The sequence below is a fragment of the Callithrix jacchus genome, chromosome 2, assembly GCF_049354715.1.
Source record: "Callithrix jacchus isolate 240 chromosome 2, calJac240_pri, whole genome shotgun sequence".
Classification (NCBI taxonomy): Eukaryota; Metazoa; Chordata; class Mammalia; order Primates; family Cebidae; genus Callithrix; species Callithrix jacchus.
In genome coordinates, this window is record NC_133503.1 from 12,265,001 (window position 1) to 12,290,819 (window position 25,819).

Here is a 25,819-nt window from a genome sequence, read left to right on the forward strand (position 1 = left end):
AGCCAAAAACCCAGCTCTGTGTCCCGGCCCCTGCAGGCTCGCCTGACCTCGGCATGGCCTCTGGTACTGCTGCCTGTCTTCGCAACTAACCCAGCTGGTGTCCCTTCCCCTCTCCAGGCCACTGCCTCTCAGGGACTTCTGATTCCGGCCATCAAAGCACCCAGTGGGGCCAGGTGCGGTGGCTCACGTCTGTAATCCCAGCACTTTGGGAGGCCAAGGCAGGAAGACCACTTGAGGTTAGGTGTTCGAGACCAGCCTGGCCAACATGGTGAAACCCCGTCTGTACTAAAAATACAAAAATTAGCCAGATGTGATGGCACACATCCCATCTACTGTAATCCCAACTACTCAGGAGGCTGAGGCAGGAGAATCACTTGAACCTGGCCCGGGAGGTGAAGTTTGCAGTGAGCTGAGATCATGCCACTGCACGCCAGCCTGAGTGATACTGTGAGACCTTGTCTCAAAAATATATAAATAAATAAACCCTCCTAGTGGCCCTCTCGACACACGTGGGCATGCACCAAGCAGGTGGGCAGCTGGAAGGTGCCCCAGACAAGACGCAGGAGTCAAGATAGGAGTCTTGGCCGGGCGCGGTGGCTCACGCCTGTAATCCCAGCACTTTGGGAGGCCGAGGCAGGTGGATCACGAGGTCAAGAGATCGAGACCATCCTGGTCAACATGGTGAAACCCCGTCTCTACTAAAAATACAAAAAATTAGCTGGGCATGTTGGCACGTGCCTGTAATCCCAGCTACTTGGGAGGTTGAGGCAGGAGAATTGCCTGAACCCAGGAGGCGGAGGTTGCAGTGAGGCGAGATCGCGCCATTGCACTCCAGCCTGGGTAACAAGTGCAAAACTCCGTCTCAAAAAAAAAAAAAAAAAGATAGGAGTCTCCCAGCCCCTACCTAGAAATGCAGACAACTGTCAAAAGGAGGGGGGCTGCAGAGTGTCCCTCTCTCTACACACCCCAGGCCCAAGCTACTGTCCCCAGCTCCCCACTCGAGAGCTGCCTGAGGTTCCCCACTCTGGACCAGCCTCAAAATGAAGCAACTCCAATGTCCGTTTTCCAGGCCGTCTGACTGGCATCCAGAGGGAGGGACTGGCCAAGGTGGGTGGAGCTAGGATGGGAATCCTGGGCTGGGCTCCTCCCACGCACTGCCAACCCTCCCTCCAGCCCTTGAGGCGCAGGGAGAGGACACAGTGCTCAAGGTCACAGGGCATGCCCTGCCCCAGGCCTGCTGCTGGAGGCCATGGAGAGAATGTCAGGGCTGGGAAGCCCACGGGGAGGAACTGCGCATGATGGGAGGGCATGGGCCAGGTGGGTGGGGAACAGCTGGCAACACACCATCCTCCCCTAGAGCTGTGACTTTTAACACCCACAGTCCTGCACTGCAGCCAGGGCTCTGCGCCAAACCACACAGAGGCTTCCCGTTCTGGGAAAGTGTCCATCATCCTGGGCATGGCTTGGGGACCCCACCTTTTCTAAAATCTCAGGTGCCAGAAGCTCACCCCCTCAGCATTCTAGGGGTCCTAGCCCCAGCTCAGCCCATGTGGAAACATTTGCTCTCTGAAGTCCTCCACTGCTGTCCCCTAAGAGATGAGAATCCAAGGAGGGCAGCTGTGTCTCTCCCATCCCAGGCCTGTGCCTGAGCTTCTGGGAGACCCTGCCCACCCACAGAAGGGCTGGAGGACAGGGGAGGCCGTGGATGCATGCCTTGGGCCCCCCTGCACACCTGTGTCTGTGTCTGCAAGGTGGGGATAGTGACATGGCTGGCATAGGTGACAGCACTAATCCCTGACTCCTGGTCAGCATTAGACCATTTCCAAACCTGGGTCCCACTGCCGTCTCCAAGGAGGCTCTCAAATCCCATCTCTACTAAAAATACAAAACTAGGGCCTGTAACCCCAGCTACTCAGGAGGCTGAGGCAGGAGAATCGCTTGAACCCGGGAGGAGGAGGGTTCTGGAGGTACTGCGTTCAGAGCCGACGCTCTGATTCACTCCACAGATGAGGAGGGGGAGCTCTGAGAGAGTTGCCAGCTGGCGGGTGGCGGTCCCACAGATGTCTCACACCAAGCCACACTCCCCTGCATCCCCAGGTGCCACATGGTCAAGCCCCCAGGGCAGACATCAGGGCCAAGAGTAACATGGAATTGTCACAGGCTGTGTGTGTTGACGTGTGCTCATCTGTGTTGTGTGTGTGCATGTATGTGTGTATGTGTGTGTGCCACGTGCATGCATGCTTGTGTATATGTGTCTGCTCGAGTATCCCTGTGTGTGCACATGGGTATTACATGTGTGTGTGTTTTTGTGTGTGCACATGTGTAAGTGTGTATGTCTGTGTGTGTATATGTATGTGTCCACATGCACACGTATGTGTGCGCACAGGTACCTGTGTGTGTGCATGTGTGTGCACATAAATCATGTGGGTAGGCATGTGTCTCTTCTGGGGGGGCTGTTGCTGTCTGGGCTCCAGCGCCCACCTCAGGTCCACAGTCCTCACTCAGCCTCCCTGCCACGTGGCCCTGCTCACATGCTCTCTTTGGGCAAAGCTAAGTGCTCCGATCACCACAGGGAGACAGTTCTGCCTCGGGCGCAGGTGACTCTGACCTTCTGGTGCTGGCTCTACCCTGGGGGGCAGGCAGTGAGGCCGACCCCCCTAACCCAAGAGGCTCTGTAGATATTTGGAGGCTGCCTCTCCCCCCAGACCTGTCCTCCCCGAGACCAAGCCCCTCTGGGTAACCATCAGAGCCGGCTTTCTGAGCTCTCTGGGTGAGAACGGCGCTTGTCCCCGCTGGGGCTGACACTGTTGATGTCCCACGCGCACCCCTCGGCCCCACCTGGCTTTGGCTTCTGCCTGCGGCCACCTGCAACTCTGCCAAGGGCTTTCTCCAGACACAGGAGCTTTCATGAGCCCGCTGAGGCAGGAAGTAGCCTAGGGGACGTGCTACCCAGTGAGCGACAGGAGAGACGCCTGGCTTCATCGCCCTAAGGTGGGCTGGCTCTGAGATGTGCTCCAAACCTCCATCTCCCAGAGGGATTGTGGGATGGAGCCCCAGGTGCCCCCGACAGGTCACCTGCCCATAAACACACCCGTGCTGGGTGTGCCCCTCTCCCTGCCTGATGCTGCCTGGGGCCACTGCCAGATAAATTACTTGTCCATTATGGATTCCTTCTGTTGCTGGACTGACTCCACTTAGGGAGTTCTCTTCCCAGGCCGGGCGCGATGGCTCAGCCTGTAATCCCAGAACTTTGGGAGGTTGAGGCAGGTGGATCACCTGAGGTCGGGAGTTCGAGACCAGCCTGGCCAACATGATGAAACTCCGTCTCTACTAAAATACAAAACTAGCTGGGTGTGGTGGCACATGCCTGTAATCCCAGCTACTTGGGAGTCTGAGGCAAGAGAATTGCTTGAACCTAGGAGGTGGAGGTTGTGATAAGCTGAGATGGGGACATTGCACTCTAGCCTGGGCAACAAGAGTGAAACTCTGTCTTAAAAAAACGAAAAAAAAAAGGGAGCCCTCTTCCTATAGATGGGCTGAAAGCTGGTCACTTCCCAGCAGTTCCTCCTCCACAGAATCTTTTTCCATCGGTTCCTCTGTGCCCAGCCCTGTTCTGGAGGGGGGAACAGTGGCCCTGGAGGGAGAGACTCCCTCCTCATTCGGCTGTCTTCTGGGCATCCAGTCCCCCAGTTCCCCAGCCCCCAGGGCCTGGGAGCTCAGCACCATTCTGCCCTGCCCACAACCAGCCTGCCGCTTGGGACCTCTCAGCCTAAGAAGGCTACCCAGAGCCACCAAGGCCTGAGCAGTACCCAGTACCTGGGACCAGCAGTCCAAGCCTGCCAGGCAACCTGGTGCTGGGAATTCCCCAGCCATACCCAGTGGATGCCCAATGCCTCTCCCCACCACCCCACGTCCCCAGGCTGCTCCCAGGCCCAGACTCCCCAGCCTGACTGACCTTGGCCTCCAGTGTGGTGAGCCGCTCACTCATGTCACTGAGCCGGGTGCAGTTCATGCATTCTGAAAGAGAAAGGAACTTATATGAGAGCAGAGTGTAGACCCTAGGGAGAGAGCAGCCAGTCACCAGGATAGCATCTAGGTAGGCAGGCAAGCAGAGAAATTGCCAATCATTTTGCCTGGAAAACTTCTATTCATCCTTCAAAGCCTTACCCTCAGAGCCCCCTCCTCCATGCAGCCTGCGGGACCACAGAGCCTCCCTTCTGAGCACGCGAGGTACCCTGTACTGTCTGTTACATTCAGATGCAGTGATGCCGTGAGCTGGTGAGCATCATGAAGGCAGGGGTCTTTTTCTATTTTGTTCACCCATGAATCTCAGTGCCTGGCACAAAACAGGGACTCAGAAAACACCTGACAATCGATGAGCAGATTGTGAGATGGGCCCCTGACTTTGAGAACCAGAGTCTGGGGAAGGAGTTGGGCTAACAGACAGGCTGGGAAGGAAACGCCAAAGGCAGTCCAAGCAGGGGTGGGGGACAGGCAATCAAGGAGGATGTCCTGGAGGCGGAGGCCTCAAAGATGAGACCTGAGGGCTGCACAGTGGCTGGCCAGGTTCAGCAGAGAGAAGAGCAAAGACATTCTAAAAGAAAAAGAAATGCATTCCGTGGAGGCAGAAAAGGTCCTTTTTAAAGTTTCTTTTCTTGTTAAAGAATAAGCTCGCTAATACCTTTGTGAAGCCCTATCCTGTGTAGCTGTGAGACACGCCCTGCTCACAGGCACATAATATATTCCACGTCCTTGTACTTTAACCAAGGTATCTGTGCTGGACGTGCTCACAGGCATGTCCCAGCTCGCTGTTGCTTTTACCGGCTTAGAAAAGTTTTCAGTTGTTAGCCAATCGGGTTTTAGTTTAGCTTGTGAGGTCTGGCTCCAGCCAACGGAAATCAGACACAGCAGTGAGGACGACCCCAAATGCATAAGGGATAAATTTGTCTGCTTTTCCTTTGTTTATTGTACTCTCGTGGCAAATGGCTAGTGAGGGTGCCCTTCCTGCAGTCCAGGATGTAAAAACTGCGTTGCTAAAAAATCCTTTGTCTCGGTGCTACGTCCTCTTTGCGGCACCGAGCATCTACTTCCAACACATTCTGAAACAGCGCCTTTTCCGAGGCTGGGAGGGGAGTGAGAACACGGCAGCTTGGCCGACTCAGAATGCACTTGGGGGCCGCCAAGGTTGGCAAGGTCGAGGGGCCCCAACAACAGGGGCCTGGGAAGGGGCTGCAGCAGTGTCTGTAGGTCACCGGAGGGTCTTAGGCAGGTGAAATTCAAGGTCACGTTTGCATTTTCAGATGCTCACTCTGGCAGCAGAGCACAGAGTGGGTGGAAGAGGGAGGAACCGGAACCCAGAGGACCAATTAGCAGCCTAGTGATGCCGAATGCAGCCAAGCACACAGCTCCCTGGGCTGTCATCGCCCTTTTACGTCTGTTTCCCCCGATGCCCGAGACCTGGAGCTCTTTAATGAGGAAATAGATGGTTCAAAGCTGTTCTAAAGAGCTTTCATCACTCTAGAAGTCAAGGGATGCCTAGATCCTCTCTTTCCTCAGCTCAGCTCGAAGCCCGCGCCTGCAGGAACCTCATCTCTATTCGACAGACACGTAAGAGGTATTTGGGTAACTGAACAGCTCCGGCTTGGCATGCCAGGGCTGCCCATCGTGCTGATTGGGAATGTCAAGAACTGGAGCTCCCGAGCACAGCCCACGGCCCCCCACACTGTCAGCCTCCCCCTTGTTCTTGGAGATATCCCCATCTTTGTCAGCGAATGCAAATCACTTGCAATTTTCCCCGTCTTTAAAAAGCAAAAGGCGAAGCTGGGCGCAGTGGCTCACGCCTGTAATCCCAGCACTTTGGGAGGTTAAGGCGGGTGGATCATGAGGTCAAGAGTTCAAGACCAGCCTGACCAAGATGGTGAAACCCCGTCTCTACTAAAAATACATATATTAGCCTGGCATAGTGGTGGGTACCTGTAATCCCATCTACTCGGGAGGCTGAGGCAGAGAATTGCTTGAACCCAGGAGGCAGAGGCTGCAGTGAGCCGAGATCATGCCACTGCACTCCAGCCTGGGCAACAGAGCGAGACTCTGTCTCAAAGAAAAACAAGAAAACAAAAAATTAGCTGGATGAGGGGGTGTGCACCCGTAATCCCAGCTACTTGGGAAGCAGAGGCAAGAGAATCATGTGAACTCAGGAGGCGGAAGTTTCAGTGAGCCAAGGTCATACCATTGCACTCTGCTTGGGGAGGTGTCTTACAATCCTGGGAATAGGTGGTCCAGGCTATGCCCTACCCAGGGGTGCTCAGTCTCGGGTCAAGAGGGGGCAATACCCTACTCTCTGCTCCCCAGTGACGTGGGCTAGCAGAGGGCTCCTCTCCCTCCTTCCCTCCCTTCCACCCCTGGCTGGCCCAACTCAATGACTGATAAGCATGTGTTAAGGAACAGAAATCTTTCTCCTCCATAAAACCTTGTCACTAACTCGGATGCATAAAACAGATTAAAGACTGAGATATAAACACTGAACTTTTAAACAGCTAGAACAATGGATAGTTTTCTCACTCTGGGAACCCAGCAGGACTTCACCAAAGACACGTGATATAGGGACGTGGTTTTCTGGCTAAACATGGGGGATTGAACACAGTTTCCTTCTATTTCCTCCCAGGAAAGGGCTGATGAAGAAATAGAAGGTATCCATGAAGCAAAGGGAAAGGCAGAGGGAGCTCTCGGCAGATGCAGGACGCAAATACGATTTTGCAGGGTGCACGCAGCCAGGCGTGCCAGCCCAGCCTCGCCAACCCAAGGTGGGGGTGGAAACTGGGAGCCACTGGCTCTCCTGGGGCTCTAGATGCCCCAGATGGGACAGGGGAGGGAGTCATCCCTGGAAACAGGGACCCGCCGAAGTTGGAAGGCCCACTGACACCGACATTTGGGGGTGTCCCTGATGAAGTGGAAGGGTCCCTAAAAGACCAGCCTCCGTGAAGTCCCCGGTCAGCAAGGTTCTGGCATTCAGGGGGCTTTCGGTGCTTTCATCTTTTATATTTTATTTTTATTTTTTTGAGACAGTCTCGCTCTGTCGCCCAGGCTGGAGTGCAGTGGCGCGATCTCGGCTCACCGTAACCTCCGCCTCCTGGGTTCAAGCGATTCTCCTGCCTCAGCCTCCCGAGTAGCTGGGGCTACAGGCGCGCGCCACCACGCCCGGCTAATTTTTGTATTTTTAGTAGTTTCACCATATTGGCCAGGATGGTCTTGATCTCTTGACCTCGTGATCCACCCGCCTCAGCCTCCCAAAGTGCTGGAATTACAGGCATGAGCCACTGCACCTGCCTTTTTTTTCTTTTTTTCTCTTTAAACAGAATCTTACTCTGTCGCCCAGGCAACAATAATGCAATCTTGCCCACTATAACCTTTGCCTCTAGGTTCAAGCGATTCTCCTGCCTCAGCTTCCCGGGTAGATGGATTACAGGTGCGCGCCACCACGCCAGGCTAATTTTTTGTATTTTTAGTAGAGACGGGGTTTCATCATGTTGGTCAGGCTGGTCTCGAGGTCCTGACCTCGTGATCCTCCCGCCTTGGCCTCCCAAAATGCTGAGATGACAGGTGTGAGCCACAGCACCTAGTCTTAAAGTAAAATACTTAAAAAAGAAAAGAAGGCTGAGTATGGTGGCTCATGCCTGGAATCCCAGTACTTTGGGAGGTTGAGGTAGGTAGGTCGCTTGAACCCAGGAGTTTGAGATCAGCCCAGTGAACATAGTGAGACCCTGTCTGTACAAAAAAATACAAAAATAGCCGGGTATGGTGGTGCGTGCCTGTAGTCTCAGTTACTTGGGAGGCAGAGGAAGGAGGATCACTTGAGCCCAGGAGGTTGAGACCAGCCCGGGCAACATGGTAAAACCCCTTCTTTACAAAAAATACAAAAATCAGCAGGGTGTTATGGCATGTGCTTGTAGTCCCAGCTACTTAGGAGGCTCTGGCAGGAGGATTACCTGAGCCCAGAAGGTGTGGCTGCAGTGAGCCACAATGGTGCCACTGCACTACAGTCTGGGCAGCAGAGTGAGATCCTGTTGAAGAGTGGAGGGGAAGGGAGAAGAGTGGCGTGGAGGGAAAGGGAGGGGAGGAGAGGGGAATGGGAGGAACAGGGGACGGGAGGGAGAGGGGATGGGAATGGGAGGGGAGGAGAGGGGAGGGGAAGGAAAAACATGTCTCCAGCTGGACCCACACAGGAAGACACCACCCTGCCCTGGTGGTGTTGGGCAACAGAGTGAGACCCTGTCGGAGAATGGAGGGGAAGGGAGAGGAGCAGAAGGGACGGGAGGGGAGGGGAGGGCAGGGGAGGGGAAGAGAGGGGAAAGTAACTCTCCAGCTCAAGCCACACAGGAAGACAGCACCCCACCCTGGGGTCCTGAGGGAAGAGGAGGAGGAGGAGGAGGTGGACATGGGGAAGGTACAAACGACATCCTGGCCTGTCCAGAAACTCTGCGCAAACTTCACAATCTGGAGGCTTTTAGAGACCTTGAGCAGAGCGTTTCCAGGGCCTGAGGCAACAAATAGGACCGCCTGCAGGAGGGAAGGTCAGCGGATGGAGGGGGAGGCCTGGCTCTTGCAAAGACCTATTTCTGGAAATTGTGCTGGGCCTGGGCCCAGTTTGCTCTGGCACCGGGCACCCTGCTTGGCAGGTGAAGAGCAGCTTGGCCAACGGTGGACACGGGGGTTGTGGGGTGGGCCCAGCTCCCCAGCTGTGGTGAGGCCCCGGAGGCCCAGCCAGCTCCGACTCCCCACACCACCCCCATACCCGAGCAGACGCTCCAGAGCCGGATGAGACTCATTCCCTGGGCATCTGCCATTGACAGGCAATTAAAGCATGTTTGTTTCACTTTCTCTGATCATTCACTGGAGTGCTGGGAACATGGCAGTGCTGATGAGAATGAATGAAGTATATCACCAACCGGAAGAGGTTTCTTGGAATATGTACATGCACAAAATAAGAGCTTCAAATGGCCAAATAGCATATGGAGAGGGGCTCAAGTCCATCTGCCCTATCAGGGAAATGTAAACTAAACCACAACGTGATACTCCCACACACTCACTAGAATGGCTGATATTAAAAAGACTAACAGTTACTCTTTTTTTTTTAAAACAAGTATTAGAGAGGATGTGGAGTAACTGAAACGCTCATACACTGTGGGTGGGGGTATCAATGGTACAACCACTTTTTAAAATGCTTTGGCAGTCTCTGATAAGGCTGAATAGAAGCCCTCGCTATGATCCAACGACTCCATTCCTAGATATTGCCTTCCTTCCCATAACACAAGCCAGGACGATAAACCAGTATCAACCATCTTCCTGGTGTCTATCTTAAGTCCCTATTGCCCCAGTGGAAGCCCCTTTCTGCTTTTACTAGAAAGCTGAAATGGAGGCTGGGCGCCATGTCTCACACCTGTAATCCCAGCACTTGGGAGGCTGATGCAGGTGGATCACGATGTCAAGAGATCGAGACCATCCTGGCCAACATGGTGAAACCCCGTCTCTACTAAAAATACAAAAATTAGCTGCGCATGGTGGCGTGCACCTGTAGTCCCAGCTAATCTGGATGCTGAGACTTCATAAAAAAAAAAAAAAAGCAGAAATGGAAAACAGCTGCTGGGGTCTACAAGAAGCAGCAGTTCCCACACACGAGGAGGAGGCCCCATCAGATACCTGATTTTATCTTAGACTTCCCACCCCCCAGAGCCATGAGGAAATAAACTTCTGTTCTTTATAAATTACCGAGTGTCCACGATTTTGCTTTAGTAGCACAAAGTAGACAGAGACAGATGGATATATGGAAAGTGATTCCATCCAGAGCGCACAGGGTGCGTAGCAATTGGTGAGAAGATGGGTGCCTAAATCCCCCTGGAGTGGTCAAAGAAGGCTTCCTGGAGGAGGTGGTGCTTAAGTAGAAGCCAGCTGACTAAGGCAGGTGTGAGGGAGGGTTGGGAACCATTTCTAGATGAGAGAACAAGACAGGCACAAAATTCATTCACAAAATGAATACGTATGTTCAGTGAAAGGCATGCACAGGAATGTTTATGGGAGCGTTGCTCAGAATAACCCAAAGTCAGAAACAACCCAAATTCCTATTAACGGCCAACCAGATAAATAAATTGTGTATTCACAAAATGAAATACAACACAGTCATAAGCGCAGGCAAACCACCTGCAGCAGTGTGGACAAGCCACACAGTGCATAATGCCAGGTGAAAGAAGACACACTCAGTCGAGTGCCTACTGTTCAATTTCATTTATCTGAAGTTCAGAAACAAGCAGTAGAGTCTAAGGTGTTAGAATTCAGATGAGTGGTTACCCTCGGGGAGAGTCATGATTGAAGGGGGCAAGAAGAGAGCTTCTGAAATCATGAAAACGTTCCTTCTTAATGTGGGTGCTGGTTACACAGGCATGATCATGCCAAGGCATTCTCTTAATTGTCCTAAAATGCCAGTCCAACCTTGTCACCCTATGTGCTGCTGCTCTGGGCTACGTGCCACGCGCTGTGCACCTATTGCTCTCCTAAGCCTTTAACTGTCTTGTACGCTCATCTAGAAATGGCTCCCAATCCTCTCACACCTGCATTGGTCAGCTTGCACCACCTCCTTCAGGAAGTCTTCTCTGACCACCCCAAGGGGACTTAGGCACCCTGTGCACAATTGGCTTATCCAGTTGGATAAATTCTTATCCAGAATTTAGCACCCTGGATAGGATAACTTTTTGAATATCCACCTGTCTCAGTCTATTTTGCGTTACTAGAACCAAATACCTGAGACGGGGTAGTATGGTTTGACTCTGTATCCTCACCCAAATTTCATCTAATTTCAAACTCTAATCCCCACGTATCAAGGGAGGGGCATGGTGGGAGGTGACTGGATCATGGGGGTGATTTCCCTATTCTGTTTTTGTGATAGTGAGGGAGTTCTCATGAGATCTGATGGTTTAAAAAGCAGTCGTTGCTGCTGTGCACGTTCTCTCCTGCCGCCGTGTGAAGATGTGCCCTGCTTCCCCTTTGCCTTCCACCATGATTGTAAGTTTCCTGAGGCCTCCCAAGCCATGTAGAACTGTGAGTCAGTTCGGCCTCTGTTCTTTGTAAATTACCCAGTCTGAGGTAGTATCTTTGTAGCAGTGTGAAGATGGGCTAATACACTGGGTAATTTATAAAGAATGGACATTTATTTCCTCACAGCTCTGGGGGCTGGGAAGTCCAGGATCAAGATCAGCTGCCTGGTGAGGGTTCCTTACCATGCATGGGAACTGCATCTCTCTGCAGCTCCCAGCAGCTGTTTCCCATTTCCACTAAGTCCAGAAAAAAAATAAAGGGGTTTATAGAGAGAGTCAGGGCCCTGCTGCTGGGGAAGAAGCATGAGAGGAGAGCAAGAGGAACACTCTACATGTCCACCTGCTGGAGCAAAAACATGCAAGAACATGTGTGTGTGTGTATGTGTGTGTGTGTGTGTGTGCTTGTCTATCTGGTTCTTTTCCTCCCACCTTAGCCTCCTGAGTAGCTGGGACCACAGGCGTCCACCACCATGTCCAGCTAATTTTAAAAAAAATTTTTGTAGAGATGAAGTCTCACTATGTTGCCCAGGCTGATCTTGACTCCTGGCCTCAAGCGATCTTCCCACCTCGGCCTCCCAAAGTACAGAGATTACAGGCTGGAGCCATTGCACCTGGCCAGTTCTTAAATGAGTCTCTCTCCAAAATGTCTGAATATAAAAGGCTCTGCTATCAGGCACCTGGGAGGGTCCCTGAAGACCCCGTGTTCTGCACTGTCCCTGGTGGAGCTGCCTTGCCTCCCCCACACAGGTGTTGGGTGGGTTTGACCGAAGAGTGTAGCCTGAGACACTCAGACCCCATCTTCAGCCTGTGATGCTCCTGGGGGACTTCTGGACGCAGCAATGGTATCTCTACTCAGCGTGCACACAGAGAGCTTGTCCCTGCCCCACATCCTCCCTGAATAAACAGCTGGGACGATAACGGCACTCCCTGCAGTGTGATGGTAAAGGTCTGGACCAGGCGATAGACCAGGGGACCGCTGCCGCACTTTATTGTGGAGGAAAACAGAGGACCACTGAGAGGGAGCAGATGAGCTGGGACGGAACCAGGGCATCTGGCTGCTCATCCTGAAGCCCTGCCTGGCCTGGAGGGCCTGGAATGCTTCAGAAGGGATCACGTTTCACCATGGAAGCTTGAGAATGAGCTGCCGTGATGTGATCCGTCTGCTCTCGGCACGCTAAACCCAGCTCCTTTTCCTGAGGAGGGAGGAGGGAACACTGGACGCCCCGACGCCGTGCCTTCTAGCTCCAGGTAGTTACTGACTCAGAATGATGAGGTTGAACGGGCTTTGAGAGAGTGTCCAGGTGGTCCCTGCATCTGATCTATATGGGTGGTTGAGGCACAGAGAGGTCTGTGCTTTGCCTGAGGATGCACAGCACAGTTCTCAGAAACTGACCTGGCTCCGTCTAATGCCCCCACTCCCTGCCCCGGTAGCAGCTGAGCGGGTTTGTTGAGGTAGATCTCAGAGGGTGCACACGCACAGTGCAGGAAGTCCGTCCCCTGGCCTCAGCGGCCTGTACAGAGTGGCAGGGAGCCACCAACAGGGCCCGACAGCCTCTCCCTCTGCAGCCTCTTAAGGTTCTTTTGGTTCCTTTTGTTGGAGAGGCTGAGGCAGGAGGATCACTTGAGCCCAGGAGTTACAGGCTGTAGTGAGCTGTGATGGCACCACTGCACTCCAGCCTGGGCCACAGAGGGAGACCCCACCTCTAGGGAAAAAAAAAAAAAAAAAAAGAATTTGTGGCTCTTGATTGCTTTGGCCACCTTAGAAACCTCAGGAGTGAGCAAGTTAGAACTGTAACATCCAGGAGGGCTCTCGAAAAGGTGCATGAGCATTAGTGCCTGGATCCTGACGCCTCCTGGGGCCATGTCTGTACCTGTGTCGCCTGCCAGACAGATTACCTTGAGATGAGTTTAGCTCACCTCTTCTGGACAGGCAAGTATAACACCTTGTGGCAGGCCTGTTTGATTAAATTCATATATTAATTCATCGGCAGCACTGTTCCACAGACCAGCTTTCCTTCAGACCAGCGGTGAGAGGGAGATGGGATGAGTATGGAAGGGGGAGAATCTTGCAGGATCAAGTACTTCTTGGCCCTCTGTTGGGGACAGATTAGGGTCTTCACAGCTGGGGACACGTGGATGAAGGCAGCTGGGTTACAGTTTGCTCAGTGGAGGGATTTCAATCTTCCAGGAATGTCCCTCAGGACCTGACAGGGATTTCATTGCAACAAAAGTAAGTGATCAGTCCCAGAGTGGTGCGGGGCAGCGAGGACACCAGGAGAGGGGAACACTGCTGTACATGTTTATCTTGCTGGTTTCAGCGATTCAATTGCTTCTCTTGGGTGGATTTCTGAGGATCACATTGTTCATCTGCAGTTATTGCTTCAAGTGCTCTAGCCCTTTCTTCCTCATCCAGAAAGAAATCATAAATAACTCCAGGGCCCCCCACAAAGCTGGCAGCGGGCCCCGCCCGGGGCCTGAAAGATGATACCAAGTGGAGGGGGAGATGAACTCTGTGGTTCCTGACCCACTTGGACACGGGGAGTCGGTGCTGCCATTGCTCTTCGTCACTGGGAAAGAATTTGCCTTAATGGCACTCCAAGCCCAAGGTCAAGGTTCAAGGGTCATGAATCAAAGCTGGCAGCCTGGGAGCCTCCAGGCCGTGGGAGGGGGCAGCCTGACAGTGCCGGGCACTCTGAACCCCAGAGGGCTAAGAGGGGCACCCACAGCCGTGGGCTAGGTGAGACCTGATCTTCCTGCAGCACCCCCTGGTCAAGGCTCAGGAGGCAATCACCTCTCAAGGAACAGACGAGGTTCCGGAAAATATAGCAAGGTTCTCAAATGGGGCTTCCGGAGGGAAATGGCAGCAGAGTTTTAAAAACTAAAGACAGGCTGGATGCAGTGGCTCACACCTGTAATCCCAGTACTTTGGGAGGTAGAGGTGGGATTCTCTCTTGAGCCCAGGAGTTCAAGACTAGCCTCAGCAACTTAGGAAGACACCGTTTCTAAATGTATTTTCAAACAAGCAAGGCATGGTGGCGCATGCCTGTCCCCCAAGCGACTCAGGAGGCCGAGGTGGGAGGATCACTTGAGCTCAGGAGTTGGAAGCAGCTGTGAGCTATGATCTCTCCACTGCACTCCAGCCTGGGAGGCAGAGCAAGATCTCCTCTCAAAAAAAAAAAAAAAAAGTGGGGAGGAAGGAGAGCTTCTCAGACGGAGCACCCCCACTCCATCTTCCAGCCCAGCTATCTTCTATTAACCGGGCTAGAGATGGACAGGAGATGGTGATATGGTTTGGCTGTGAACTCACGCAAATCGCATCTTGAATTCCCGCCTGCTGTGGGACGGACCCGGTGGGAGCTCATTGAATCAGGGCGCAGGGCTCTCTCGTGCTGTTCTCGCGATAGTGAGTAAGTCTCACGAGATCTGATGGCTATATAAGGGGGAGTTTCCTGCACCCTGAGCAAGCGTTCTCGTGGCCGAGGAAGCCTCGTCATCGTGACAGAAGGAAAGGAGGCGCAAGCCACATCGCCAGCCACGTGGAGCTGTAAGTCCATTCAACCTCTCTTTCTTCTGTAAATTGCCCAGTCTTGGGTAGCGTGGAAACGGCCCAGTACAGTTGGGCAGGTCTCAGACCCGCGTTGCCCAGGTTCCCAGGCACCCAAGGGAGGAACAGGTGAAGGAAATCCACCTACATCACACGGAAGCTGCCTGCTTGATGGCGTTTGGCAGTCTGGGCTTAGCTTCCCCAGGGCAGCAATGTCAGCTCAGGGGCGTGGGTGCTTCTGAGCCACAGAAGGGCAACCTGAATTGCTCCCTCCAACCATATATATTCCTCAGGAGCCACCATCCGCTGGCCAGCTGCCCCTGCCTCTCCTAGCCAGGAGGAGGTCTGTCTGGACTCCAAGTCCCTGGGTGATGGGATGGAGGAAAGAGACAGGAAGGGAAGAATCGTGGGGCAGTTGAAGGAGACTCCTAGACTCTCAGGATCAGACTCAGGATCACACCTTTCCCGGCGGGAGGCAGTTGCCATGGTAACCCAGGGAGCACTTGACAGGGCCCCTCCCCTTACCAGGCACAGACCTTCACCAAGGATGAACTTTTTTCCTCTGTTTGCCTGTATTTTCCAGCCTGGACAATCACCTGGACACAATCTGGTTCTTTCTTAGACTTTCTCTTTATTGCTGCCCCGAATAGTTTTTAAAACGCTTTTGCGCCGGGCACAATGGCTCACACCTGCAATCCCAGCACTTTGGGAGGCCGAGCCGGGCGGATCACCTGAGGTCAGCTGTTCGAGACCAGCCTGGCCAACGTGGTGAAACCCCGTCTCTACTAAAAATACAAAAAATTAGCTGGGCATGGTGGTGCGTGCCTGTAATCCCAGCTACTCAGGAGGCTGAGGCAGGAGAATTGCTTGAACCCGGAAGGCGGAGGTTGCGGTGAGCCGAGATCATACCACTGCACTCCAGCCTGGGTGACAGAGTGAGATTCTGTCTCAAAAAAAAAAAAAAAAAGAAAAAACCGCATTTGAACAACATGACAGCTTCTGTGCAGGATTTGACAGTCGTTGCCTAATTGCTTAAGGCTTAGTCAGCTCTCGGGGCCCTGCCCCCGACGTGCTGTGTGACCCTGGGGAACTCTGTTGCATCTCTGAACCTCAGTTGTTTGGCCCTTAAGAGAAGAATGATCAAGGCCGTCTCCTGGGCCCCTGAATGTGGAGATGGAGAGTGTGGGATTAGACTGCATGGCTGAGAAAGGACAGCTGTAATTTGTATGCTTATATTAAAAAGCAGGTACACTAGCGCATGGCTGTAATCACAGCACTTTGGGAGCTGAGGTAGGAGGATCACTTGAGCCCAGGAGTTTGAGACCAGACTGGACAACATAGTGAGACCCCACCTCTACAAAAAATTTAAAAATTAGCCATGCATGGTGGTGCACACCTGTAGTCCCAGCTATTCGAGAGGCTGAGGAGGGAGGATCGTTTGAGCTGAGGAGGTCAAGGCTGCAGTGAGCTATGATTGTGCCACTGCACTCTAGTCTGGGCAACAGAGCAAAACCCTCTTTCTCTCTAAAATACAAAACAAAAAACAAAAACAAAAAAAACAAATCTCCATACAGTTGTAGAGACAAGAAGCCTCTTAGAATCATGTCACTCAGCCCGTTCTTTGTACAGATTAGAAAAGAGACATGGAGGTTAAGTGACTCACGGCCAGTCACACACTGGAATGGTGGCCAACCCAGGGCTAAAACCAACCTCAGCCTCCCAGGGTGGCAACTCCTTATTTCCCCGAGTCATTTACACAAAGTAAGAGTTCGTCCTCAGTACCACGGGGGACACAATGCTTTACAAAGCATTCTCCCAGCCCGCTCTCCTTCCAGATGCCTGAGAGGTTGTATTGCCCCCACAGTGAAGGCGGGGAGAGAGACGGCCAACCCCAGAAGAGGTAAGAGAGGGTCTGGCCGGGCGCGGTGGCTCACGCCTGTAATCCCAGCACTTCGGGAGGCCGAGGTGGGCAGAGGAGGCCAGAAATTCAAGATCAGCCTGGGCAACCTAGCAAAACCTTGCCTCTACCAGTAATACAAAAATAACATGGTTGTGGTGGCACACACCTGTAATCCCAGCTACTTGGGAGGCTGAGGCACAAGAATCACTTGAGCCAGGGAGGTGAAGGTTGCAGCAAGCTGAGATCAGCCCACTGCACTCTAGCCTGGCTGACAGAGAGAATGTCGAAAGAGAGAGAGAGGAGGAGGAGAGGAGAGGAGAGAAGAGAGAAAAAGAAAGAAAAGAAAGAAAGAGAGAGAGAGACGAGGAGGAGGAGAGGAGAGGAGAGAAGAGAGAAAAAGAAAAGAAAGAAAGAGAGAGAGAGACGAGGAGGAGGAGAGGAGAGGAGAGAAAAAGAAAGAAAAGAAAGAGAGAGAGAGAGAGAAAGAAAAGAGGGGGTGGGAGGGAGGAAGGAAGGAAGAAAGAGAAAGAAGGAAGGAAAGAAAGAAAAAAAGCCGGGCATAGTAGCTCATGCCTGTAATCCCAGCACTTTGGGAGGCCAAGGAGGGTGGATCACTTCAGGCCAGGAGTTCGAGACCAGCCCAGCCAACACGGCAAAACCCCGTCTCTACTAAAAATATAAAAATTAGCCAGGTGTGGTGGTACACACCTGTAGCCCCAGCTATTCGGGAGGCTGAGGCAGGAGAATCACTTGAACCGGGAGGTGGAGGTTTCAGTGAGCTGATCATGCCACTGCAGTCCAGTCTGGGCAACAAAGTGAGACTCCGGCTCAAAAAAAGAGTGGTGATAGGTCTCCAATCCAGAAACCCAGTCCTCCTTGATCAGAGCAGCACTATCTGTGTGCAGGTTCTAGGAAGGGGGCAGAAGACCCTCTGTTCAGGCTCAGAGTGAGGTTGGTAAACTGGGGCTCCTGTCTGTCTTGTTTATCAGCACCTAGACGCTGGTCCGGAGCAACAAGGAAAGCTCCTACCCCGTGGGCTGGGCTGGCGTCCACACTGGCCTTGGCCCAGGCTTCTGGGAGGCCAGCTGGACTCACAAAAGCGCAGATGGGAGAAATGCTCAGGCCAGAAGAAAGCCACTGGAGGTAGTGGGGCAGCCAGAGGCTGGTCTCGGAGTCTGCTCACAGCTGGGCCAGAGTCGGGGAGACCTCCCTGCTTCAGCCTCCGGCAGCTTTAGGGATATGGTGGTGGCGGACAGGCAGCTGCGGATGCAGATTCTCTGCAGGGAGGAGACTGTTCACGGACAAGGGAAGGGTGACCTGGCCTGATTACCCCACATACCCCTTCTCGCTCTCTCCTGCCACCCAGTTCTGCAGGCTGGGCCCAGGCGCTGCAGCCAAAGACGAATCTAGCTTTCTGGGATGGGGGTCCTGATACCAGCAGTTCCCAGCCACCCATCCCCGGAGCCTGGGGTTTGACCCGAACAGCACTGCCTCGGTGACCACTGCTCACCGTCCCCTGCTCTCCAGCCAGCCCCAGTCAGGTCTGGAAGGAATAAACCTCCCTAATGGGGTTGTGGGGGACAACCTCAGATCCCCTGACTCCTCCAACACCCCTCCTCCCCCAGACCCAGGGCCCAGAGAGGCAGCTATCCAAAACCTCAGCAGCTCTGCCAAGCTGGTGCGTGAAGTGTGAAACAGGATCTTGTGGTTTTTTATTTTTTATTTTTATTCTTTTTGAGACAAGGTCTCACTCTGTCACCCAATCTAAAGTGCAGTGGCATGATCTCGGCTCACTGCAATTTCTGCCTCCCAGGTACAAGAGATTCTCCTGCCTCAGCCTCCTGAGTAGCTGGGACTACAGGCACCCGCCACCATGCCCAGCTAGTTTTTTTAATATTTTTAGTAGACAGGGTTTCACAGTTTCACCGTATTGACCAGGCTGGTCTCGAAATCCTGACCGCAAATGATCAGCCCGCCTCCGCCTCCCAAAGTGCTGGGATTACCAAGTAAGCCACCGCACCCAGCCTCTTTGTGGTTTAGATTTGCATTTTCTACATTGTTAATGAGGCTGGAGATCTTTTTGTAGGTTTTTAAGCCACTTCTGTTTCCCCACTCTAGGAAATGCCCATTCTTGCCCTTGATCCATTTTCCCATTGGATTGTTCTGTCTTTTTCATTTGGATGCACAGGGGTGCTTCCTGCTGTGTTTCTGATACCAGCCCGTCACCAATTTCATGCTTAGCGAATATCTCCTCCCGTCTGTGGCGTGTATTTGTGATGTGTTAACTCTGTCTTTAGTCACAAAAATGTTTTCAATTGACCTTTTATTCCTTTAACTCCACACGTTGCACAGGCTAGGACCAGAAAGGCCACGCCGTGTAGAAGCTGTGACAACGGCCTCTGAAAAGCGAGGCTTCTGGGCAGGGATGGTGGCTCACACCTGTAATCCCAGCACTTTGTGAGGCTGAGACAGGTGGATCACTTGAGGCCAAGAGTTTGAGACCAGCCTGGCCAACACGGCAAAACCCCGTCTCTACTAAAACAAAAACAAAAACAAAAACAAAAATCAGCTGGGCGTGGTGACACATGCCTGCAGTCTCAGCAACTCAGGAGGCTGAGACATGAGAATCACTTGAACTCAGGAGGCAGAGGTTGTAGTGAGCCAAGATCACGACACTGCACTCAGGCAGGCAGATCACGAGGTCAGGAGTTTGAGACCAGCCTGGCCAACACAGTGAAACCCGTTTCTACAAAAATACAAAAAATTAGCGGGGCATGGTAGTGGGAGCCTGTAATCCCAGCTACTTGGGAGGCTGAGGCAGGAGAATCACTTGAACCCAGGAGGTGGAGGTTTCAGTGAGCCAAGATCATACCACTGCACTCCAGCCTGGGTGACAGAGCAAGACTCCATCCCAATCAATCAATCAATCAATAAAAGGGCTGGCACCTCCTCTTCCCCTCTCTCTAGCTCTCCCTTTTGCTATGCAACGTGTCAGCTCCCCCTTTACCTTCTGCTACTAGAAAAAGCTTCCTGAGGCCTCACCAGAAGGCTACGCAAATGCTAATGCCAGGCTTGTAGAACTGTGAGCCGAATAAACCTCACCCAGGCTGGAGGGCAGTGGTACAATCATAGCTCACTGCAGCTTCGACCTCCTAGGCTCAAGGGATCCTCCCACCTCAGCCTCCCGAGTAACTGGAACAAATCTCTTTTCTTTACCCAGCCTCAAATATTCCTTTACAGCAACACACAACGAACTAAGACAGGTGAAAAGGTAAGGACCTGGGAATTTGAGAAGTGACCGCTTCCATATGTGAAATGACACCCAGCAAACATTAGGGGTCTCTCCTTCCTCTGAGCTGGAAGATCTTAGATTCAGGTTTCATGAATGATTGGAGAATCCTCTAAGGGTTTCTGTACATAAGATTCTCTATGTCCGGGCATGGTTTAGGAGAGAGGTGCCCAAATTTCATCTGATTCTCGAGGAGGGGTGGGAAGGGAAGGTTGGTTTATGCCTTCCTAAACGTTAAGACAATAATTTTGTTTCTTTTGGACAGGGCTTCCCTCTGTTGCCCCAGCTGGAGTGCAGTGGTGGGATCATGACTCACTGCAGCCCCAAACTCCTGGGCTCAAGTGATCCTCCCACGTCAGCCTCCCAAGTACTACAGGCATGCACCACCATGGCTGGATGATTTTTCTATTTATTGTAGAGGTGAGGTCTTACTGTATTGCCCAAGCTGGTCTTGAACTCCTGGCCTCAAGCAATCCTCCTTCCTCAGCCTCCCAAACTGTTGGGATTACAGGCATGAACCACCGCACCTGGTCAGGTTGAGGAATTTTGTAACAGGTACATGGTGGCGCTGGGATTCTGTCTCCAGAGTCCACATTCTTTTTTTTTTTGAGACAGAGCCTCCCTCTGTCACCCAGACTGGAGTGCAGTGGCATGATCTCTGCTCACTGCAACCTCTGCCTCCTGGGTTCAAGCGATTCTCCTGCCTCAGCCTCCTGAGTAGCTGGGATTACGGGCGTCTGCCACTATGTCCAGCTAATTTTTTGTATTTTTAGTAGAGACGGGGTTTCACCATGTTGGCCAGGCTGGTCTCGAACTCCTGACCTCAGGTGATCCACCTGCCTTGGCCTCTCAGAGTGCTGGGATTACAGGAGTGAGCCACCGCACCTGGCCTAAAGTCCACATTCTTCATCTCAGTGCTCCTGTGGAGAGCCTCAGCTTGTGATCAGTGGAAGAGTAGATGTGAGCAGGGACAAGGGGCAGGAGACCTGAGCCTGGAGGGCCATCAGGGTCTTGGAAACCAGGAGGCTGTTGGATTCAGGATACTGTGTTTGCACAACCCTAGGGGGCGCCATCATGTCACAGTCCTCCTAGATTTTATATTTATTACAGCAGTTTTCCAGCAGATGGCAGTCATGTGCCTCGAGGAAGGGGCGCTTTTTCCTTAATCTGCACAAAGAAACCACAGGGACCAGCGGAGGGGCTGTTTGGCTGATATCCAGGTGGGCTGGAAAGTACAGAAGGGTCTCAAACAGGGAAGGGGAATGTTTAGATTTCCTCTTGCTCTTGGTGGGGAGAGACCGGAGGTAGCTGAGACAGTTCTGATAGGTGGGTGAAATCTAAGGTAAGAAAATGGGCCACTTGCGGTGGCTCGTGCCTGTAATCTCAGCCTTTGGGAAGCAGAGAAGGGAGGATCACTTATTAAGCCCAGGAGTTGGAGACCAGCCTGGGCAATGCAGAGAAACCCTGTGTCTATTACAAATACAAAAACTTAGGCATGGTGGCGTGTGCCTGTGGTCCCAGCTGCTCAGGAGGGGGAGGTGGGAGGATCGCCTGAGCTGGGGAGGTGGAGGCTGCAGTGAACTGTGATCCCACCACTGCACTCCAGACAGGGCAGCAGGGTAAGATTCTGTCTTCAAAAAAAAAAAGGCCAGGAGGGGCAGAAAAGAGGAGATGGATTAGAGGGCTATATAGACAGGAGAATCCATGGGATGCTAGGGATCCCTTGCAATGGGGTCACAAGGAGAGAGATTAGGCTTTGAGGTTTCTAATTTCAACAGCAGATTGGCTAAATAGAGTGGCACTTTTCACTGAGCAAGGAGGATTAGAAGCGGTTCTAGGCAACGCCGGGTGTGGTGGCTCACTTCAGTAATCCTAGCACTTTGGGAGGCCAGGGCAGGTGGATCCCTTGAGGAGGAGGCTGAGCAGGTGGAGCAATTGAGGTCAGGAGTTTGAGACCAGCCTGGCCAACATGGTGAAACTCCATCTCTGCTAAAAATACAAAAATTAGCCAGGCATGGTGGTGCACGCCTATAGTCCCAGCTACTCAAGAGGCTGAGGCAGGAGAATCACTTGAACCCGGGAGGCGGAGATTGCAGTGAGCCAACATCACGTCACTGTACTCCAGCCTGGGTGACAGTGAGACTCTGTTTTAAAAAGAAAAAAGAAGTGGTTCTAGGGAGTGGTGAGGAGTTGCTTTTGGATGTTTGCAGGGAGGAGAAGGCTGTAGATGGGGCAGGTAAGAGGGAAACTGGAGAGGGATTGGACGGAAGGTATGAATCTCAGCGAGTGACCAATCCTTGCAAAATGCCTGCACTCTGGCTGGAAGTCCCCGTGATGGTCCAAACCATGTTGCAAAGCTGGGGAGAAACGCACTCTCTCCTTAGGGGCTGTGGTGCCCGCTGACCAATCAGAAGGAGCAAATACAGTCCTGACACCCCAGGCCTATTCTGCAGTTAGGAACACGGAGCCCAGACAAAAGGAGCAAAGGGATCCCGTGTCCCAGAACTCAGGGCTGGTACCCGGGATCTCCAGTTTCTTTCTTTCCTTTTTTTTTTGTTTAAGTGAGACAGAGTTTCATTCTTGTTGTCCAGGCTGGAATGTAATAGCGTGATCTCAGCTCACTGCAACCTCTGCCTCCTGGGTTCAAGCAATTCTCCTGCCTCAGCCTCCTGGGTGGCTGGGATTACAGGCATGCACGACCACGCCCAGCTAATTTTGTATTTTTTCTTTTTTTTTAGTAGAGACGGGATTTCACCCCGTTGGGCAGGCTGATCTCGGACTCCTGACCTCAGATGATCCACCAGTCTAGGCCTCCCAAAGAGTTTGGGGTTACAGGCATGAGCCACCGCGATGGGTGGGATGTCCAGTTTCCAGACCAGCCCTGCACTCGCCCCTGGTCTCAGGGCCCCTCTCAGCTCCCTGGAGCCAAAGCCACTGTCCCAGGGGGCGGGCCTAGTGGGTCTAGTTCGGACCGGTTTGGTTTCTGCTAAGAGGCCCCCACCAGCTCTTTGATTAGCAGCCAAAACATGCTCCTTTCCAAGTCAAAAATAAAATAAAATAAAGCATGTTACAAAGTGACTCTCTTCTCCGATTCATTTTAATGTGGTTTTCAGCATGGTTTATTGTGAGCGGCTCTCTGTGCAGAAAACATGTGCTTGCAATATGCCAGCGACGGGTGGGATTCCAGGGGGCCCCCGGGCCGCCCGCGCTGCCAACCAGGATGGTCAGGAAGTTAAAGGCATGTCTTTGAGGAGCAGGTAATTAGTGACTCTCAAATATTTGTCTGAAAGGATCTCAATGGGTGTGATTTCACCCAGAGTCCATTCCCTCCACTGACCCCATTCGGGCAGAGGGAAAGGACAGAAGGAGAATTCATGGGCTGTGGTGTGAGGACAGGTTCCAGCTTAGAGTGTGGTTTCTCCTGTTCTAGGGTCCTCAAAGGTGTTACGAGGTGGGAGGGACCAGAAGACTCGGGATCTAGCCTGTAACAGCACTGTGCCGTCTTAGGCAAGTGTCTGTCCATCTCTGGGCTGCTGGGCCTCAATTTTCCCATCTGTAAGAGAAGGCAGCCATGATAGTACTGAGTGTCAACTTGAATGGACCGAAGGATGCAAAGTGTTGACCCTGGGTGTGGCCGTGAGGGTGTTGCCAAGGGAGAGGAACTGAGAGTCAGTGGGCTGGGAAGGCAGACCCACCCTCAGTCTGGGTGGGCACCAGCTTATCAGCTGCCGGTGAGGCCAGAACAGAGAACAGGCAGAAGAACGTGAGGAGACGAGCCTGGCCCAGCCTCCCAGCCTACACCCTTCCCCTGTGCTGGCTGCTTCCTGCCCTCAAACCTCAGACTCAAGCTCTTCACCTTTGGACTCAGACTGGCTTCCTTCTCCTCAGCTTGCAGATGGCCCATTGTGGGACCTTGTGATCGTGTGAGCTACTCCTCCTCAACAAACTTCCCTTTCTGTAAAAAACAATTATACACATACTCATGCACACACAAATACAAAGTGAGTTCGCAGTCATGTACACACGGAGTGATCACACACACTCATGCACACACCTAGGCACACACGCACCCATCACACTCATACACATTCACGCACACTCACCGCTCTGAAACAGGAAGTGGCCGGCATGCGTTCCAGCAGTGGACTCACCAAGGAGGAGAATGGCCATGGCTCCCTACTCATGTCCCTTGGAGGCGTCACCTCACTGCTGCCAGACCTGACCAGTGCCTGTGACTTCAGGACTGAAACAGAAGTCCCAGCACCTTCCCTTGAGGTGTTCTTGTGTGGTTCAGACCCCCTGTCCGCACGTTTTAGGGCTTTGTGAGCCATGCAGACCCTTAGCAAGGCACAGTGGCTCATGTCTGTCACCCCAGCAGTTTGGGAGGCCAAGGCGGGATGATCACATAAGGCCGGGAGTTCAAGACTAGCCTGGACAGCATAACAAGACCCTACTTCTACAAAAAATAAGAACATTAGCTGGGTGTGGTGGTCTCAGCTACCTGGGAGGCTCCCTTGAGCCCAGGAGTTTGAGGTCGCAGTGAGCTATGATCGCACCACTGAACTCCAGCCTGGAGACAAAGCAGGGCAGAGCAGCTCAGGGCACAGCAACGCCCAGGCCCCGCCCAGACCTATCCGATCTGAATCTGCACTTCAATGGGCCTGGGGTGATTCCTGCACCATGGGACAGCTTGAGAAGCGCTGCTTATATTTCATTTTCCAACCATCATTTCTGAGACACACAAACCAGGAGCATGTGACAAACTCGCAGCACTGTGCATTGTTAGAGAACACAGGCCTTGCCTCCAGCACCCGGTTCTGGGCCTGGGAGGAACAGTCATCACCGATGAGAGAAGCAATCACTGCATAGGAGTAACAGCGTATATGAGAGGCCCAGGCTCTATTCTTCGCAATGGTGGATCAGCTGGAGAAGGTTCTGGGTGAAGCAGGCAGGCTGGACCCTGGGCAGCCGCAGAGGGACTGAGCACCTCACCTTGAGAAGGCGGAGGCAGCAGATAGGCCCCAGCTCGCAACCCAAAGTCGCTGGGCGGACGCCATGTAGAGCAGCCCTAGCCCCTTAGAGAATGAGCTTTCAGCAGAGAGCCCGGCAGCTCCGGGAAGGAGGGAGTGCCCTTCCCTGTAAGTGCCCAAGACACTGCTTGGGGAGCATGGCAACAAGAGGGGAGGGAAAGCCCAATCCCTCTGGGAACCTCAGTTTCCCCATTAAAACAATACGGGGTTGGGCCAAATGACCTCAAAGGCTTTGGCAAGGGCAATGTATCCCATGGGTAATTTTGGAGCATAGCTCTTTTTTTTTTTTTTGAAATTGAGTCTTGCTCTGTCTCCCAGACTGGAGTGCAATGGCGCAATCTCAGCTCACTGCAACCTCCACCTCCCAGATTCAAGTAATTCCCCCGCCTCAGCCTCCAGAGTAGCTGGGATTACAGGTGTGTGCCACCATGCCTAGCTAATTTTTGTGTTTTTAGTAGAGATGGGGTTTCGTCATTTTGGTCAGGCTGGTCTTGAACTCCTGGCCTCAGGTGATCCACCTGCCTCAGTCTCCCAAAGTGCTGGGATTACAGGCGTGAGCCACCATGCCCAGTCTTCAAGCATAGGTTTGAACTAGATTTTTCTAAAGAGCCTGGCTTCCATCCCTGGAAAGACCAGGAAAGGCTTCCTGGAGGAAGTATCTGGTGAATCTGGAAGAAAGGGTGGAAGATACATGTACATGTACTCACTATGCACACACAGAGCCCGTGTACACACAGGGCCCATGTACGCACACACATGCACACAAACTCAGCTGTTTGTACACACAACCTGTGTTTGCACACAAAGTCAATGCTTGTACACAGCTCATGTACACACATGGCCCCTGGTGCACACTCACATGCAGACACACTATGAGCACCTCCAAGACTCTCAGCACCCTTATGGACAAAGCCCTGTGCTGGGCACTGTGGAGACGAACCCAGTGACCATCTTGCTCAAATGGATTGTGAC

The 25,819-nt window shown here is 52.8% G+C and overlaps 1 protein-coding gene and 1 long non-coding RNA gene across 3 annotated transcripts in view; one reads left to right on the top strand and one right to left on the bottom strand.

Moving 5' to 3' along the window:
• Positions 1-25,819, bottom strand: part of COL26A1 (collagen type XXVI alpha 1 chain) — a 185,328-nt gene that overhangs the window by 21,002 nt on the left and 138,507 nt on the right. For both annotated transcript variants that reach the window (XM_035280586.3, XM_035280581.3), the window contains exon 4: positions 3,956-4,017. In XM_035280586.3, the coding sequence (XP_035136477.1) occupies positions 3,956-4,017 (62 nt within the window). The remainder of the gene's footprint in view (positions 1-3,955; positions 4,018-25,819) is intronic.
• Positions 14,547-24,316, top strand: LOC128930124 (uncharacterized). The gene is made up of 3 exons (XR_008477785.2): positions 14,547-14,628; positions 19,749-19,799; positions 22,556-24,316. It is a non-coding gene; the product is annotated as an uncharacterized LOC128930124 (long non-coding RNA).